Raw genomic sequence first — 20042 nt, 5'->3', positions numbered from 1 at the left:
ACACACAAACACACACCAGCCTACACAGAGACGCCAAAAGATGTGCAATTTTCCAGCGTACTCCGTACGCATCACAACGCAACTACATGCAAGCCCGGTGTGAAAGGGGCTTAAGAACCCAAACCTGAACCAAGGTGGGGTTTAATGTCTTGCCCAAGGGCACTTTAGTACATAGAGGAGTAACTAGGATCTGACGGACGTAAACTCTGGAACTATGATCAGGACTGATAAGTTTATTAATAATTAACTGACTGTTCCATCATAAACCCAGAGAGGGAAAAAAAAAGGACAAAACATCATGATTAATAAACATCAATATGACTAGTATTATTTATTTTATTTATTATGATAAAAGTAATTATTAATTCATTAAATTGTGGGTTTTAGGAAGTTTGATGAATTTCAGAAATTAATAATTGTTCTACTCTTATCTGGCAACACATTTTAAAAGTTGACTCTTTCGTTTAGAGAAATAAAAGTGACTCTTACTTTGACCTCCACGTGGACAGAAGTATCAACGAAGCCCGCAGCACTAAAAAAAAGGTAATAATAATAATAAATATTAAAATAACGGAATCATGACGTCATTTCAAAATATCGTTTAATGTTCGACAAAATGTCACATGAGTGACGTTTGTTTAAGTGACTGTTACCCGTGGAGTAACATTAGAAGTTAAGTTTTTTTTGTACCTTTTCTCGGCCGCCATGATTGCAGCTCCGCAGATCTTTGACACGCCCCGCGTGACGTCACAGGTCCAGCCCAGGGGGCGGAACTCTCGCAGCTTTTTAAGCCAATCAAATTTCACACACACCGACACGTGACACTGCACATATTACACATGAACAATAACAAGGCATCAATATGGTTGTTAGTATTTTAGAAACAATATTTTTTTATTGCAAATTTCACATTTAACAGGACGCTCACTGTCTGTGAAGTCCACCGGACATCGTCCTCGCTGGTGTTTTCAGTCCTTACGTACAGAGACAAGGTCAAACTGAGCTTCTCTTATCCAGACTTTACTTTGTGATGCAGTAATCAGGTCATAAAGGAAAGAACAACATCAAGAAGGACCAAAAGTCCTTCAAAGACTCTTTTTTACTGAAACATAGTGTTTTATTCACTAACTTTCTGCCAGTTATCCGTCGTGATGGCAGCAGACCAAGAAGCCCAGACCACACTTCCCCATCCTTGGCCAAGTCCTGTAACTTTTCCTGGGGGATCCTGGGGCATTCCCAAGCCATCTGAGAACTATAGAATCCGTCCATCGTGTCTTGGTCTCCCCCAGTGTCTCCTCCCAGGTGGACACAGTTATTTAAACACATTTTGAAAAAGTGTTGTGTATGTTGTCCTAATTAGTCTTTAGCTGGGAGACTGCTCAGATCACCCTGGGCTGGGTTTCTCCATGGTGAACTAGACTTGGATCAGGAAGAGCATCCAGCATAAAAATTGGTGCCAGATCGTCTACTGGAAGCACCGTGGAGACATCAAGCAACCAGGCAAAAACAAAACAGGAGGGGGGCAATGTCTGGGACCCACGTTGGGCAACCTCAAAGAAAACCAACCAGTTTGTCCCAGTCTGACAGCAACCATCACTCAGCTGCAGCCAGGTGACACATGGGCGTGTCCTTGGCCTTCTCCAGTCTCTGGGGTCCTCACCTCCATCCTGGATGTGGGAGCCGACATCCCAGCACAATGTAAATGCCGCTCCTCTAAGACATGCAGCCCTCAGCTTCAGCCCCTGGTTCATATTTAAGACTCCAGGCAAGAAGCACCAAGACCCTAAAGACTTGGACCTTCATTTTCCTGTAAAGATATGACCATCACCAAAGACCTCTGACCTTTGGTCACCATGAGATTCTCCTCCCAGATGTCTGGAACATGACATGAATGTGACTGCTGGGATCAGTGAACATCTTTCACTCCATATAGACAGCCAAGTCCAGGAAGTCAGTGAAAGTCTGGATCTTAGTCTGGATCCAGAACAATCACAAACCCAGACACTGGTGAGTCCTCACTCAGCTTCAATCAGGATATTACTGACTCCACAAAGATTAGATCAACCACAAGGTTAAGGTGTGCCAACCTCTCCCGAGACTAACAAAGACACTTGCGTTGCTGGACTTGACAACCCAACCCGACAGAGTCCAGGTAAGCACAGAACATAACAGGAACCAGTGGGAAGAAGCCAGTGATGGCCTCAGCACTCACAGAACCTCTTGTCTGGTCCTGATGTCCAACAACTTACTGGGGATCCTGCAGAGACCAGCCTGGTCCACTGAATCACACACATGGCGACAACTGACGCAGGCTGCTTGGGTCACCGAGGAGCACGAGGTCTGAATCCTTTCCCGGGCCTGCAGAGCCTGACATCAAAATCCACGTGATTTCTGCAGATAACTTTTAAGCAGAAAAAACTGGATCTGATCACATCAGCATGTGAACGCAACCTGTCATTACAACTACATTTTGCACTGAATCAAACAAAACTTTAAATCCATCACGAGCAGCCTGGGTGCTTTAAATCGGCACATTTATTGAGTGTACATCCATTATGGTTGTTGTAATAAATGGCTTATGATCAAAACATTCAAAAATGCGCAAAGCAACTTGAAACATCATCTTTGGCCAGATGCAGTGCCGGGTGACGTCGAGTCAAATTTACACGTTTAAGTCACAGTTCAACAGAAAGGAAAAATGACCCATGAAGACAAATCAATGCAACCGCAACCACAACTTCATCATCATTTGGTTTATAAACATACCAGCATATCTTATCAACAATTTTTTTTGCAAATATAAAGTGGTTTTGACATTTTATACACATTATACATCGATTCCAGAGGACTCAGTAGATATGAAAACTCTTCTTTGTAAGTCCAGTTTGTACCACAGTTCCACCGCCCGCAACCAGAAAGCACGAAACGGATATAAAGCACTTATCAGGATCACGGCGTGTGCGAGAAAACGATGACGGTGTGCGACAACCTGTGTGACATAAATCTGTCAGAACATTTGTGCTTCACAAGTATTTCATTATGTCCATTTTCAAAGAAGAAAAAAAAAAGAATAAAAGCTGCAACTTCATTTAAAAACTGGATTAAATCAGAAGGAAACAAAGAAATTTGGTAACATTGCTAAGTTTTGTTTATTACATCTTTATTACTGTGTTGACAGGAGTGTCAACACGCTACGTTCTGGAGCATTAAAAACACACACACACACACACACACACACACACACACACACACACACACACACACACACACACACACACACACACACACACACACACACACACACACACACAAAGTGAGCAAGCATCTCAGTGGTGACAGGGAGGTCAGAGGTCACATTTTACCCACCAACATCTGTGTTGAGTCAATTTTGATGCCGTACCAAAATGAACTAAATATGAGCTGAGAAAGGAAGAAAAACACTTTTAGCTTTAATTAAAAAAAAAAAAAAAAAAAAAGGTTTGTGTTCACCCACAAACTGAAGTCCAGGATTTGACCTTAAATGCTGCTCCGTCTGCAGCTGTTCAAAATGCCTGGTGGAGTTTAATCAACAAATTGGTCACATGATGCTGAGAAATAATCACTTTCATATTAATGACAAACATGGAATAACTTCCCTTAAAGCACGAAAACATCACACAAACAGGCAGCGCCTCCAGAAAGTGTAATCTGCGGCTCTGTAGCATCGCTTTTATTCAAATGTCTTCATTTTTTGTAAGGTTGAAAAACTTAAAAAAAAAAGTAATAATAATAATAATAAGCTTACAAACCAACAAAAGTAGAATTTGTTGTTTAACAGTGAATATCAGAGAACCTTCATCCTCATTAACAGGAAAAAGAAAAATCTCACCTACAACTCCCAAAATAAAACACATACTGCAAATTATCACAGAATTTTTGAAAAACTGCATTTTAAAGTTTGATTTTTAATTGAAAGGTGATTTATTTATTTTTTACGTATTGTGCAAAATATTACTTGCTAATATGGAAATCTGCACCTAAAGGTCTCTGAGAGCGACACAAGTAGACATGAGGCAGAACACGGAGTCTTTAATGAGTGAAAAGCACTTTGGATCAGGACCGACTGTTGGACCCACACAGTCCGACCGTCCGTGTGCAGCACCAGCGTGCAGCGGTTCTGCATCGCACTGCTCCTGCAGCGTGTGCCGCGGCACTGTGGAGATCCTCCCCTGCAGGAAAAAAAACTTTATTTATTTTTTAATGGTGCCGTGCGATCAGGACCTTGTGCCAAGTCGGGCCACAGACGGCCGGCTGGAACCCAAACAGAACCCAAAATACACAGGTTAAGGCCACGGGGCGAGCCCGCTGGTGTCAGTGCCAATGGTTTGTAGTTCAGAGGGAACTTCCTGCTCTTATCTCCCACTTCATTCAAAAAGCTTTACAAGGACTCTGGGCTGCTCTCTGCTGCCCCCCAGTGGTGAAGCAGGGCCAGTTCAGCCTTGAGGCTCAGTGCTGGTGCTCTGGTGCACCCCCTCCTGCTCGCTGATGGTCTGGAGGAGGAGGCACACCGGTAGGTGGGGGGGAGCACTGACCCGCTGAGCCGTTGGAGGGGATCCGGACTGGCCTTGTGTGGGTTGCCTCTCCAGGGATGCCGTCACCTGCTCCTCTTCCACGAAGGAGGCACGGTGACTGCAGCTTTCACAGAAGTTGCCAGACTCTTCTCCTTCCTGCTCATCTCCTTCATGGCTCAGCAGGCTCTCCAGTTCCCTAAATTCCCTCCCATCTTGCCCGGGTCCTCCCGCTCCACTGCAACTACTGCTACCCCTGTGTGCTGCACACGCACACCTCAATGCCGGAGTCCCCTGTGAACCGCCGCCTCCTTCCCCCACGGAGGCGGTCTTTGTCTTCGGCACAACACTCAGACAGTCCAAAGTCCTTCAGCAAGGGGTCTTTGGAGGTGTTGTGGTCATTTCCACTGCCTTTCAGCTGGTTGACAAGTTCCTCCTGGAGAACATCTGGCAGCAGAATTACACCTGAATCTTGTGCTGTTTGCATGGATTTGGTCTCAGGCTTGGGCCTGAAGTCTAAGCTGAGAAGTTCTAGGTCCTCCATGCTGGGTGTGGAACACAGACCCTCTGAGACCTGAGGCGCCGGAGTGGACTGAAGCACTGGACAGAGTCCCTCTTGCTGCTCAGGAACCTGTGGGCTAGAAGCCACTGTGGATGGACCTGAATGTGAGGAGGCACTGTAGGGAGGAGGAGGGGTCGGAGGTCTGTTGACCACCTCTTCATAGTCGGGGAGGAGGTAGCTCGGCAGAAACCCTGACGGAGAGGAAATAATTACAGATTATTGGCTGGATGTTCTCCATGTTACATCACGTTTTTATTTCACATAAATGAGTTTACTCTGTGTGGCCTCTGATTACTGTGTTTTAAAGGAGTCAAATTGTTAAAAATCTGTTTTTATCTACAACCCCAATTTCAGTGAAGTTGGGACGTTGTGTAAAATGTAAATTAGAATACAACGATTCGCAAATCCTCTTCATATTCAGCTGAATACACCACAAAAACAAGCAAATATTTGCTCATTTTGAAATGGATGCCTGCAACACGTTTCAAAAAAGCTGGGACGGGGCAACAAAAGACTGGGAAAGGATCACCACTTTGTGAACAACTGCATGAAAAAATAGTCCAACAGTTTAAGACAATGTTCTCAACGTTCAACTGGAAGGAATTTAGGGATTCCATCATCTACCGTCCATAATAAAATCAGAAGATTCAGAGAATCTGGAGAACTTTCTACATGCAAGTGGCAAGGCCAAAAACCAACACTGAATGCCCGTGACCTTTGATCCCTCAGGTGGCACTGCATTAAAAACCGACATCACTGTGTAAAGGATCTTACTGCGTGGGCTCAGGAACACTTCAGAAAACCATTGTCGGTTAACGCAGTTCGTTGCTACATCTACAAGTGCAAGTTAAAACTCTACCATGCAAAGTGAAAGTCAAACATCAACAACATCCAGAAACGCCGCCACCTTCTCTGGGCCTGAGCTCATTTGAAAAAGACACACACAAAGTGGAAAAGTGTGCTGTGGTCTGATGAGTCCACATTTCAAATTGTTTTTGGAAATCATTGACATCGTGTCCTCTGGACAAAAGAGGAAAAAGACCACCCAGATTGTTACCAGCACAAAGTTCAAAAGCCAGCATCTGTGATGGTATGGGGGTGTGTTAGTGCCCATGACATGGACAACTTACACATCTGTGATGGCACCATCAATGCTGAAAGGTACATCCAGGTTTTGGAGCAACACATGCTGCCATCCAAGCAACGTCTTTTTCAGGGACGTCCCTGCTTATTTCAGCAAGACAATGCCAAGCCACATTCTGCACGTGTTACAACAGTGTGGCTTCATAGTAAAAGAGTGCGGGTACTAGACTGGCCTGCCTGCAGTCCAGACCTGTCGCCCATTGAAAATGTGTGGCACATTATGAAGCGCAAAATAAGACAACAGAGACCCCGGACTGTTGAAGAACTGAAGTCGTACATCAAGCAAGAATGGGAAAGAATTCCACCTACAAAGCTTCAACAATCAGTGTCCTCAGTTCCCAAACGCTTATTGAGTGTTGTTAGAAGGAAAGGTGATGTAACACAGTGGGAAACATACCACTGTCCCAGCTTTTTTGAAACGTGTTGCAGGCATCCACTTCAAAATGAGCAAATATTTGCACAAAAACAATAAAGTTTATCAGTTTCAACATTAAATATCTCGTCTTTGTGATGTCTTCAGTTGAATATAGGTTGAAGAGGATTTGAAAATCATTGTATTCTGTTTTTATTTACATTTTACACAACGTCCCAACTTCATTGGAATTGGGGTTGTACTTGATTTAAATCTTTAATGGAGGAACTTGAAGATCAAAATAATATTTGTAATTAATATCATGTTGTAAATGTGGTGTGGGCGGGGACCAAGCGGGTAGATGTAGTTTTTTCCAAAGCAGAAGGTTCTCTGGCAAACAAAGAAGGAACAGAAAAGCTCTGATTCTAACACACACATGGGAGTGTTGTTCACCCTCTGTCCAGGACACCATTACATCCTCACATGGAAAATAGTTGTTGGCTACAATATTAATGTTTAGAACATACATTTAAAGCATCTTAAAAAAAAAAAAACCTAACATTTAGAATAACATTTCAGGAGAGTGAATTTGAAACCTGTGCAGGCTGGAGGTTCAGGTGGGACTTACTGAAGTAGAATGGTACCGAGGTGTAGTTGTGAGCCTCACGGTACGCGATGAGGTTGATCTCATGTTGGCGCTGCTGCTGCTGTAGCCGATGTTTGGTGCGCCGATGGTGGCACACGCAGCAGCAGCTCAAAATGAAGATGAGCGCCCACACCAACCAAAACCCTAAAACCAACAACAAGGCTTTAAATGACTGGTTTGTACTTTTGTGAAACAGCGCCGCCTTTAAGATTTAAGTGTGTGTGTGTGTAAAAGCTTTGATCAAGTGTAGATATCAGGAAGCACATTTTTGTCCAGCAGGGGGTGCACACTGCCCCCTGTGGTGATGCAGAATACCTACACCAGAGCTCATAGTAGTAGCTGCAGCACTGAGACTCCCCGCAGCAGTGTCCCGACTCACAGATGTATGTCTGATTGTTCAGACCTTCACAGTGCAGCAGATTCTGCAGGACGAGTGAGAAAGAAAAAATTTGTATCGTCAGCATAAAGACACAAGTCACCTCAACAGGGCCATAACAAGACTTCAATGTGCAACAATTAAACTACAACTGACAGGAAGAACAGCAGCACCCTGTCTGCAAGCAAAGAATCATTTCAGTCGTTGCACTCAGCGTCTCCATCGGGAAGATTTACTGGTTATTCCAGTCATGTGGATGTGAACCGTCTACCTTTACAATCTGGACTCTTGGTAAATATTTGGATTGAAACTACATGGATCACAAACCAATCATCTGTTACAATAATCATCAACTGCAACTTTTTCCTCATTTGTGGACGACATCAAAACAACAACAAAAAAGATACAAACTTCAATTCAACATTCACCAAGAAGTCCAAATGGGTCTCGTGGAGAACAAATACACCTGATGAGGGTGTTGGTAACCGAGTAACGACACCCATGCAGAATGACCTGACAAACCCCAAACTTTGGTTTCACTCTTGTATTTCTTCTGGAAACGCTGCCTGTGTGTGTTCCTCACCTAAACTGCTGTATCACATCAATAAAGACGTGATGATTGCAGCAATTTCACTTGGCTGACTATTAAATCTGGTAGCTGCTTTTATTCTCTGAAGGTTGTGTTCAGCAAAATAAATCATTTGAATGAATGAATGAATTTTTATTCAGCACACACAGGTCCAGAACAACAAAAACTTGCAATGAAAGAGAGAAATAATAAAATAGTCCAACAATGCATCCATGTACCCGAAAGGGTGTAGGCAGAAGTAAAAACTTGTAAACACCTACCCCTATAACCAAAATCAAGAATTATACATATTTATATAAAATTATACATATACCCATCATAACTACTACAAAGTATACACTGATCCATGAATTTGAATTACAAGAAAACACAAAAGCAGCAGTGCACAACAGCATCAGAACACAACCAATCACATCACAACAGAATCAATAAACCTAATTTAACATACCACAGCAAGTAATCAATTTTCATAGAGCCTTTTAAAACCAACCAAACTACTGAGCGATTTTATGTTAGCCAAATATTTACACGTTTAACAGAAACACAATGACTTTTTATGGTAGATTGAATCTTTGATTTCTGAAATAATAATGTTCCTCATAAATTGTACCTGGAGTCCCTCATTCTAAATAGGTCCTGGACATGTTGTAGCAAAAGTCCATTTTTCACTTTGTACATATTTTATATAATAATGAAATCAATCATGTCACAAAATTTCAAAACATGCAAACAGACAAACAAAGGATTTGCTGGCTCAGGATAAGGTTTCTTACTGATAATTCTTAGCTTTCTTTTGAAGTAAAAAATATGGGGTTTGTGTTAGTTTTGTAGGTGGTTCCCCAAACCTAAGTACAGTAGGTCATGTATGGAACAACAAGTAATGAACGATATAAAGTAATAAATGAGTGTTGGGGGAGGAAGTCTTGTGCTTTATACAAAATGGCATTGATGTTTGACATTTTAGATTTAACATAATTCATATGTGTTTTCCAACTTAAATTATCGGTGATAAAGACCCCAACAAATTTAGTTTCATTAAAGAGTTCAATTTCCAATATCGCATATTCGTACATTTCTCCATGCATTCCTGGAATTATTACCAAATATGATACACTTTGTTTTATCCACGTGAAGCGACAATTTGTTAGAATCAAGCCAGTCCTTAAACTTCTGTAGTTCCCTTTCCATCGTGTCCAACAGTCATGGATTTTACAAAAAAAAAAAAAAAATCATAGAAAGGCCTCTACTGTTAAAATGCATAATAAAGAATGCACCACTTATGAAGGAATATTGCTTAAATTGTTCCTCAGTAAAATAATTATTGCATGTGGTTATTTCACAGTGTTATTGTACAGCCTGACAGCAGCAGGGAGGAACGACCTACAGTATCGTTCCTTCTTGCACTGAGGGTGCCTCAGTCTGTCACTGAACGAGCTGCTCAGCTCCACTACAGTCCGGTGCAGACGGTGAGAGGAGTTGTTCATGATGGATTTGAACTTGGTTAACACCCTTGGTTAAATTTTGAAAACTCACTTGCCATCCAAAGAAATGTAACCCGGAATCCAAAAAATATAGTTAATTAAAATCTGATTTCATGATGTGGACCTAAATCTCCAGATATGTCCCTTAAAGTGAACATCCTTACCTCAATCGTTCTGACTCAACGTTCTGATACACAGACCTCTAGCATTTTCCTGGTGCATCCCTTGGTTTGATAAAAATCTTACAATATGTGAGCCAGACCGAATGAATTTTACTTTGTTTTCTAAGTAGCCTGGCTTTCCTGGCGATATCCGCGTTACTCTTGGTGAGATGCTCATTTATGTAAATGTTTGTGCCTTTCAACTTCTTCCCATTTGAGTAATTCATTTTTATGCCTTCTGTTTGCGAAGTGGATGATGATTACTGGAGTGGATGTCTTATCCCGAATCGGCAGAGTGTGACATGGTTCCATGTTTTCCTTATTAATGACAATATGTTTACTATGAAGCACTGTTCCTCTGTGGTTTCTTCGTGTCCGCCGTCATCAGAACTAACTCCCGTTACAGCTTGTGAATAGTTCCTTGGTTTAATTTTTAGTCCGGAGATGATGACATCGTTCATACATGAATACTATTCCAGGTCAGACACCTGATTTTCCAGATACAGAATTTTTTGTTCTTGTTCAGAGTTCTGATGTTTTAACTGTTTAATTTCTCCCAGTAGTTGTGTAATGATGTGATTTTGCTCAGTCAAAGAAGCCATTTCTGTGGACAACATGTTCATGGACTCCTTTAATTCCTCCATTGTTGTGGCTGGCGTGCCTGGCTGGCTTTTGTGTGTCTTTTGTTTCTGTCTTTTGGTTTTCCTCCCAGGTGGTGCGCATTTGGGACTGAGTGGCTGTGTAGCTGAGTTTATCAGGACCTCACCCTGATCACCTGAGGCTGATCACCTGCGGCTCATCAGGACTCACAGCTGTGGTGCATCTACATGGATTGGAACATGGTGGCATTTAAGACTGGAGTACACAGTGTGTATTTGCCAGAGACTCGACCTTGTGACCAGACAGGTGAGATCGTCGTCTCTAGAGCCATCTCCCATCAGTGGATGCAGAGAACGTCCAGGTTTGATGCATGGTCTGTGAAAGAGGAGGGGGTGAGGTCTCACGCTCGTCAGCACACTTCCTGAGGTATGTTTGGTTTTGTGACTAACATTTATACAGTCAGTAAATGTGGTGTCAATCACACCTTATTATATTGAGCTGTATGTTAGTCGTTTAAATCAGCTTCCACTGCAGTGGAGTTTTGTGAACGGGGTGTTCTATGCCTGCAGGGTGGGAAGCTGATTTGCAATTAAGCCAGGAAGTGTTTGCTGTTTGTACACCTTTGAGTGGTCTCTCTGTGTGTTGAGTGTGGACTCACATAATGATTTCTTCTTTCACAGACTCGGTTTGTCACGGCCACCTGGGGGGTGTCGGCGGGGTCCTTGGGTCCGAACAGTTTTCTGGCTCTGGACCGTTAGCGCTGCTGGGAGCGCACCGCAATCCACCACGCCAGACCGCGCACTCTTTTGTTGTTTTCGTATCACTTCACTGTTATGTTTATTAAACTCTGTTATCCTTTGTACCGTGCTCTGCTTATTTCATACTGGGTCCTTCAAACGATGGTCGGTTCTCCGGGCTGCGTCCGACACATAACATCCATGTCTTTATGAAGATTTTATTAAGGCCATACTGCTTTCTGGATGTACTAGGTCTTGATTAAAAACGAATCACGCTACTATAAATCCAGACAACCAATGTAGAAGCTGTGGTCGTAGATGTGGCAGCTGCTGTTACTGTGGGCCTGTTTGGCGGACTCCGACGCCGTCGAGGGGCTGGGTTGGGCCTCCAACTCTGCCACGGGGCCAGGTTGTCGGCCTCTGTGGAACCGCGGGCCGGGACGGGTCTGCAGCGCTGCCACGGGGCTGAGCCGGGTCTCCGACGCTGCCACGGGGCTGAGCCAGGTATCTCACGCTGTCGTGGGGCCGGGCCGCCAGCCTCCGAGGAACTGCAGGCCGAGGTGGGTCTGCGATGCCGCCGCAGGGCTGAGTTGGGCTTCCGACGCTGCCGTGGGGCTGGGATGCCAGCCTCTGAGGAACTGCGGTCCGGGATGGATCTGCGACGCCGCCACAAACCTGGAGCACGGACACCGGCATGGCTGCAGGCTGAAACAAGCACACACGCCGACCGTCTACTCTGCCGCTGCTCGCTCCATTCACTGCTGCTCGCTCCAAATCATTTCTCCTTAAGCTTGAGAATTACACAGTGACTTCCATCTTTTAGGTCTATAAAACATTTCATCAACTTCATTCAAGTTTAATTACAGTGTTCAGGTTTTACTGCCTGAAATAATCAGTCCAGTTTGTAGGTGAGACAGCACACAACTGATTTCTGACCAGTCAAGTGTTTGTGGTCAAACCCAACCAGTCAGGTCAGGTCTGGGAGCATTTCTTGGGTGCTGGCAGTCAACTGGTCGATCCGCAGTAGGCCTGCACGATAATCTGCGATGTGCATCGTCACTGTTGAATACTGCAATGATGATATAATTTATGATAAAGGAACAAACTGATGAACCACCACAGTTTTGGCTCTTCCATTAATGCAGACGTACCACAATTCTACTCACTGTAAAAACAATGTCAGTACTTCAGGGTCAAATCTTACCTCATGTCAGGGCATGAGGACAACCACAAACCCAGACCCCCCGACTCCTCTCTCAGGTTTTCATGTGATGTGATCAGTGCATCTGTTGATACTGGCAGCCCAGGATCAGTCTCTAAGGATGTGCTGTCAAACCACTATCAGTGCTCCAGTAAAGACAGTGTCAGGGTTCCTCAGTAACTATCCAGACTGCTGTAGTCCACTAAATTCTGCCCTGCCAGTTTGACAATAAGCACAAAATACCTGCACATTTCTCATAACAACATAAGACCTACAAAGTTATATCAAAAATTAAAGTTAGTCACAGAAAAATCACAAATCCATTTGGTGAACAGTTTGATAGTTGTGTCATACTACGAGGTGTGTTAGAAAAATATCAGACCTTTATATTTTTTCGCAAAAACTATATGGATTTGAATCATGTGCGCTTGCATCAGCCAAGCTTGAACCTTCGTGCGCATGCGTGAGTTTTTTCACGCCTGTCGGCTGCGTCATTCGCCTGTGGGCAGGCTTTGAGTGAGCAGTGGTCCACCCCTCTCGTCGGATTTTCATTGTCAGGAAAATGTCTGAATGGCTGGAGCAACACTGCATCAAATTTTTCAAGAAACTGTGTGAGACAGCCAGGTGGAAACCATTCGGAAAATTCAGATGGCTTTCGGTGAAAATCCCATGGGCATCACACAGATTAAGGAGCATTACAACCGGATTAAAGACGGCCCACAGCGGCTGAGGGCGCGCCGCGCTTCGAGCGGCCATCGACAGGCTAAAATGACCAGATCATTTCCAAAGTGAACGCTGTGTTGATCCGGGACGTCGTGTGACTACCAGAGAAATGGCAGAAAAGGTGGACATCAGCCATTTTTCGTCAAATTCCACTGTTACAGGAGATTTTGTAATGAAAGACGTGCGGAGGAATTCGCGCGTAGTAATGAGACATGCCTCCATTCGAGAAAACCCTTCCACAGTTTGCAGGTAGCAAGCACAGCAGCCAGCAGGAAATCACTCATGGAGACATTTCAGCAGAAAACACACACACACACACGGTTCCTGGATCATAACTCTCCATCAGGTTGGATTGGAAAGTTAAATCTGTGAATTATGTTGGTATCGGAACTCGATACCGGATCAGCCCCATCCCAACCTACAGTCAATTCAGAGTTTCCAATTCACATAATATACGTTTCTAGAAGTGGGAGGAGCACAGAGCACCTGGAGTGAACACATACAGACATGGGGAGTACACATAAAGGACTGGTGGGAGCTGTGGTCCGGAGCTGTGGTGGTCTCCCACCTCAGCCTCATTATGAGTCAGGAAAAACACTGCCTAATGTGCTCTGTCCATGGTCCTGAACCTTGAAAAACAGGAAAATTGATGTTCATTAAACTAAAGACTTCCCCAGGAGACCTCTGTGTGTGTGCGCGTGTATATATATATATATATATATATATATATATATATATATATATATATATATATATATATATATATATATATATATATATATATATATACACACACACACACACGAGGTCTCTTAAAAAGGTATCGGACATTTTTATTTTTTTCAAAAACCATATGGATTTGAATCACGTGTGATTGCATCAGCCAAGCTTGAACCTTCGTGCGCATGCGTGAGTTTTTTCACGCCTGTCGGTTGCGTCATTCACCTGTGAGCAGGCTTTGTGTGAGCAGTGGTCCACCCCTCTCGTCGTTTTTTTATTGCGAATAAATGTCTGAACGATTTGGAGCTTTGCTGCATCAATTTTTTTCCAGAAACTGTGAGAGACCTCCAGGTGGACACCGTTTGGAAAATTAATATGGCTTTCAGGGACAATTTTATGGGGATTATACAGATTAAGGAGTGTTACTGCCGCTTTAAGGATGGCCCACAACTGCTGAGAGCGCGCCGCGATCGACATGCTCAAACAACCAGATCATTTCCAACGTGAAGGCTTTGTTGATTCAGGACCTCGTCTGACTTTCACAAAAAGGCAGAAGGCGTGGATATCAGCACTTTTTCGGCACATTCCACTGTTACAGGAGTTGTTTTCATGGAAAGAAAAGCGGAGGGACGCGCCACGGAGCCGTTCATTATGCGGGACAAAACCACCTCGGTGTTGGTCTCACAGGACAGCTTTGAGATGGCTTTCAGATGGATTCCGGTTGCTTTTCAGTCGTGTGATTATCCGATTGTGATTGTGCATGAGCTGGACATGCCCCAACATGTCCTGGAAGGCTTCATCACGGCGTTGCTTTGCGCCATGCGGCTCCACCGCGACACGGAACTCCTCCGCACGGCTGTCTTAATGTGCTGAAAAAGTGCTGATGTCCACGTCTTTTCACAATTCCTGTGCTAGTCAGACGACATACCGGATCAAGACAGCGTCCAGTTTAAAAATGAACATATATATATATATATATATATATATATATATATATATATACGCATTACATGAAACCATATGACTGTGGATACCAAAGTGTTTTTTTGTTCACTCGACCCCACAGGCTCAATTGTCTCAAACATCTGAACACAAACGTCACCATGAGGTCAAATGCAAATTTACTATCAGTATGGCAAGCATGTTCATAGTCACAGCTGCTTCAGACAAGCCTGGCACAATAAGCATTTAAATCAACTCTGCCAAACCCTGTTTTCAATTTATAACATTTTTTTCAAATTATTTTCATTTATATAGCACCAAATCACAACAAAGTTGCCTCAAGGTGCTTCACACAAGTAAGGTCTAACCTTACCAACCCCCAGAGCAACAGTGGTAAGGAAAAACTCCCTCTGATGATTTGAGGAAGAAACCTTAAGCAGACCAGACTCAAAGGGGTGACCCTCTGCTTGGGCCATGTTACCGACACAACTGACAATACAGGAAATCATACAGGAAATTTTGGGAGATTTTTGGACTCCATGATGGTGCACAAGATGGGAGGCCTGCAGAATAACACACCCACTCCCATCTCTGGATGGAGCCACCTTAAGGCCTGGTCACATGGCACTAACGAAGGACAACAAAGCCCAAACGAAACAAGAAATCTGGACTTACGTTGATGTCTTTTAACCTTCGTGCAGCTTCATTCCTGCAGCTGGCGCCCTACGCTTCACTAAAAGACTCAGGCTTTAGATAAAGCTGAGGCCGCGGCCCGCTCCATTTCCCAATAAAATAAATTTAAAAAAGTAAAAAGTAAAGTAACATACTATGCCAGTATGCTAGCCATATGAAAGGAAAAATAAGTGTGTCTTAAGTCTAGACTTGAAAGTCTCTACAGAATCTGAGTGTTTTATTGATGCAGGGAGATCATTCCACAGAACGGGCACGATAAGAAAAGCTCTGTGACCCGCAGACTTTTTATTCACCCTAGGGACACAAAGTAGTCTTGTACCCTAAGAACGCAAAGCCCGAGCCGGTACGTAGGGTTTAATTAGGTCAGCTAAGGAGGGAAGTGGCAGTCCGTGAACAATTTTATAGGTTAGTAACAGAACCTTAAAATCTGATCTCACAGGGACAGGAAGCAACTGAAGAGACGCCAAAATGGGTGTAATGTGGTCAAAGTTTCTGCTTCTTGTCAAAAGTCTGGCTGCAACATTTTCAACCAATTGGAGACGCCTAATGCTGGACTGTGGCAAACCAGAAAATAGAACATTGCAGAAGTCCAATCTAGAAGAGATAAACGCATGAATCAGGGTCTCAGCATCAGACATAGACAGGATGGGACGAATCTTTGCTATATTTCACAGGTGGTGGAAGAAAACAGTCCTCATAATATCTTGAATGTGGAGGTCAAAGGACAACAAAGGAGCAAAAATTACCACAAGGTTCCTCACTTTGTCAGTGTGATGTATGACACATGAGCCTGTTAACTGGACAAATTGATGCCGATGTATCAGTGGACCAAGAACCATCATTTCAGTCTTGTCAGGGTTTAAAAGTAGGAAGTTTCTAGACATTCAGAAGCACTCCTTCTGCCTGCGTAGCTAGTGACACATTAACGCTTTATTTTACAAATGAAAGCTTTCATGTTTCCAAAATTTGCTCAAATAAGCCACACTGTGAGAGTGACGAGTCTCTCGTTCCCTCACGGGGGGGGGGGGGGGGGGGGGCTCCTCCTTTCTGTCTCACACAGCCTCAGTGAAACAGTAAAGTGTGAAAAACTGATTCAGAAAGTTTTTCATCCAGGGTTTCATCTTTAAAAGAGCAAACGTACATCTTTAGTTCTTACAGAAGTATATTTTAATTTTCTTTTTATTACTGTTTCTGCACCAATGACCCCAGATCAAATTACTTGTATGTCAGAACTTACTTTGTAGTAAATTAAATTCTGATTTGACAATCAAATCAGTCCAGATTTAGCTCTTGTTCAAACAAGACAATTAGGGGTTATATTGTTTTAAAAAAATAAGTATGCAATCCCACTCAGAAATGTTAAAAAGAAAAAAACTAAACTGTCAACATGACAGAAAACTCTGCCTGTTTTACTGGATTAAAGTTACAGTGACAGTTTTGAAGAGGAGAGCAAATGTTATGTCCATCAAACATAACATGTTTTTAAACTTTTCAATGTTATTTATTTTATGAACTTAGACAGAAATATGCAAAAAAGAATTTTGATATTACAACGTAAGTATCACTTTTTGGTCTATTATTCTTGCTTTCAATGCATTTAAAACCAGTCAAAATGACTCGCAACACGCGCCGCCTCAGGTGATAATTGCCAACAGCACCTCTATACTAAAAATTTCTGGGGAGAACCCTGTGTGCCCAAGGGGTGCAACATAAAGGGAGAAAAGCAGGGGGCCTAAGACAGACCTCTGTGGAACCCTGAATTTCATGTCACTAAGGTTAGAGGTAGTATTACTGTAAAGGTTGCGACTGATCCAATCCCGTATCGGGATCGGCTTCTGATACCGACGCAATTCACATCTTGGAACATGATCAAACTTGCGACATTCTCCTAAACCCGAGAATAGCCAATGTGAAACCTCTCAACTGCTGCTGTTTGCTCTCTGCTTTGTTTACTGACAAGCGTGAGGAGGGGAGGAGGTTTTTGAAGCCAAGCTATTTGAGAGAGCTCTCTTCTGCAGTGTTCAAATTGTCTGTTCGTCGAGCATGGATTTTCCGAAAAATGAACTGAATTGTTGCTGAAAACGTGCTGAAAAGTTAGCCATTTCGCTTTCCCGAGGCTATGAAACAGCAGCTTAGTGTGCAGTCAAGGAGGAGCCAAAAAGAGATTCTGTCCACTGAAAGGGGAAAAAAAAATCTCCATTAAAATCCTGCGTGTGAGCATCACTGATAATACATTTATTTTACAGTTGAAAGGCTTCATGTTTCCAAAAAGTTTGAAGCTTGCGCAGCATGAAAACAGCGAGAGGGAAAGAAAAACAGAGGGAGAGAGAAAGCAAGCGAGAGAGAGAGAACATAAGTTTTAATTTTTACTCTTAACACTTGCTTTGACAATGTAAACATGTCTCCCATATCAATAAAGCTCCTTTGAAATTGAAATTGAGGAGAGAGAGACAGGGGGAGAGAGAGAGAGAGAGAGAGAGAGAGAGAGAGAGAGAGAGAGAGAGAGAGAGAGAGAGAGAGAGAGAGAGAGGAAGAGAGAGTGAAAGTGCTGTCTTTTCTCTTTAAGTCTATAAAAATAACACACACACACACACACACACGTGTTTATCCAAGACCAGGTTGCGGGTGGCTGGAGCCTATCCCAGCAATACAGAACAAAACACTAGCACACAACTAAAAACAAGGAATAATATCACCTGAAACATTCAATAATTGGCTTGAGGAGTTCTTACGTGGCATTTTGTACAAGAACATTCAAAACAAAACAACTGAATAGGACAATATAATTGTTAGTCCATCCTGCAGTTTCTTATTTTTTTTGCAGTACACAGCACAAGCTTGTAGTATGTAAAATACTTTTTTTCAGATTTCACTTTTTTTTTTTTTTTGGCTATGCAGGTAAAAAACAAACACAAAACAACAACCTGTGGCCATGCTTTGCACATGCTAACTTGTCACTGTGCCAGTTTAATACACCCAGACATTAGCTTACTACCTGCCCGTGGGTCTTTTAATGCTCAGTTACATGTAGGAGGCTGTCAGGTGTGACTCATAAGGTGCACTTTCATCCGGAATCACTCCACTGTTCTTCTCGTATGTTTAAGCTGCCAGCAGTTCAGGTAACTAACTTTATGTGGTCTTAACATTACCTAGCAAATGACTGAGCTTCTGTTTTTACTCAGGGTTACCACAACCCCAACAAGGAAAAAGAATGCTTTAAATAAAATTCAGCACTAGTACACAAGATTTTGCTGAACACCAAAAAAATCAGAAAACTCATCTTTCATTTTCTTTTCTTCCAAAGTGACTAAAGTGTTTTTCCTTTATGATGTACAGATTACCAGTGTCGGTCCCACTCTGAGAGGCATGATGATCCACATAAAAAAAGAAAAAGACACCTGCCTTCACCTCACAGATTATTATCTCACAGAGTACAAACAGTCCATTGGAACAGTTCTGAAACAACAGACTCCCTGCTTGCATCTCCCTCTGTCCATACTAAACACGGACACACCCACCGTCACCCCATGCCAATCCAGTACCAAACAGTGCACGTGGATTGCTCTGCAGAAATTTCCAAGCAGCAGCGTGGAGTGAAGCTGCTGCCCTGCATGATAAAAAGGTGCAGAGCGGTGGCATGGAACTCAGATGACCTCAGGGCTGCCAGGCAGGTTCTGTCCTCACATATGAGCTGCCTGATGACTAACGTTAGATCCTGACAGCGCGCCGAGGTCTGCCAATTAAACCAGACATAAAGATTTTGCAACGTGCTTGGATGAACACACAAACAGCTTCACGGTTACAAGAAACAAACTGAGTAAACAGTCACACGATTAGCTGAATGTCAAATCTATCCCGCGTTTACGAGCAGCTGCTTCATTTTTCAGGAATGTTGCCAGAAGTGGAAATTCTTTTGTGATAGGAGCTCTCCAATCTAAACTGGCACAGATTAAAGTGCTGTCAGAAACACTGTACAAAAATATTCTATCTTGATATATTTTTTCTCGTCTGAGTCCTTACATACAAAAATTTTGTTAAAGGATTTATAAAAAAAAATGTGAAAACATCAGAGGGCGGCGTGCTCTGCTCACCACGGCACAAATATACATCTGTAATTGTTTTTGTTTTTTTTACTATGAATGACTTCATTTGATATGTCATCCATACCAATCAATCCCAAATATTTTGCTGATTAAAATATGCTTTAGCTCTAAGCTTCTTGGTTGTTGAGATACAGTGAAACTCGCCTAAATCTTTGTCGTATAAACTCACTGGACATAACCAAAGTCCCAATGTTTTTGTATGGTTTTCCATCTAATAAACACCGTACATACCAGATTTTGTACAACAGAGTTTTGCTCACATCAGACAAAACATTGCAATGCATTTCCATTAAAAACCCCTCACATGTCCCAGACAGAGCAGACTGGACGTGCCCAGTAACAGAGGTACCAAATGAAGTTCAGCACTGACACTCGCCCATTCCAGGAAAGTGGGTACCATATTTCCTTAATTAAAACCCAGAGCATTTATTTTTTTTCAAACCGTGTTCAGACCCAGCACCTAAAC

At 42.9% G+C, this 20042-nt stretch overlaps 2 protein-coding genes across 2 annotated transcripts in view; both read right to left on the bottom strand.

Annotated features, from left to right (window-relative positions):
• The window catches only part of as3mt (arsenite methyltransferase), a 27620-nt gene extending 26909 nt beyond the window's left edge, over nt 1–711 (bottom strand). The window contains exons 1-2 of the mRNA XM_034187572.1: nt 691–711; nt 490–532 (exon numbers count right to left, since the gene is read on the bottom strand). Coding sequence (XP_034043463.1) covers nt 490–532; nt 691–707 — 60 coding nt within the window. The 5' untranslated portion in view covers nt 708–711. The remainder of the gene's footprint in view (nt 1–489; nt 533–690) is intronic.
• Nucleotides 712–2523: 1812 nt separating this feature from the next.
• Nucleotides 2524–20042, bottom strand: part of wbp1lb (WW domain binding protein 1-like b) — a 59504-nt gene continuing 41985 nt past the window's right edge. The window contains 4 exon segments of the mRNA XM_034187570.1: nt 2524–4805; nt 4807–5300; nt 7233–7394; nt 7570–7672. Of these exon segments, the coding sequence (XP_034043461.1) occupies nt 4473–4805; nt 4807–5300; nt 7233–7394; nt 7570–7672 (1092 nt within the window). The 3' untranslated portion in view covers nt 2524–4472.

This window comes from Thalassophryne amazonica, chromosome 15 (assembly GCF_902500255.1).
Source record: "Thalassophryne amazonica chromosome 15, fThaAma1.1, whole genome shotgun sequence".
Lineage (NCBI taxonomy): Eukaryota > Metazoa > Chordata > Actinopteri > Batrachoidiformes > Batrachoididae > Thalassophryne > Thalassophryne amazonica.
This window is presented reverse-complemented; position numbering and strand designations above follow the sequence as displayed.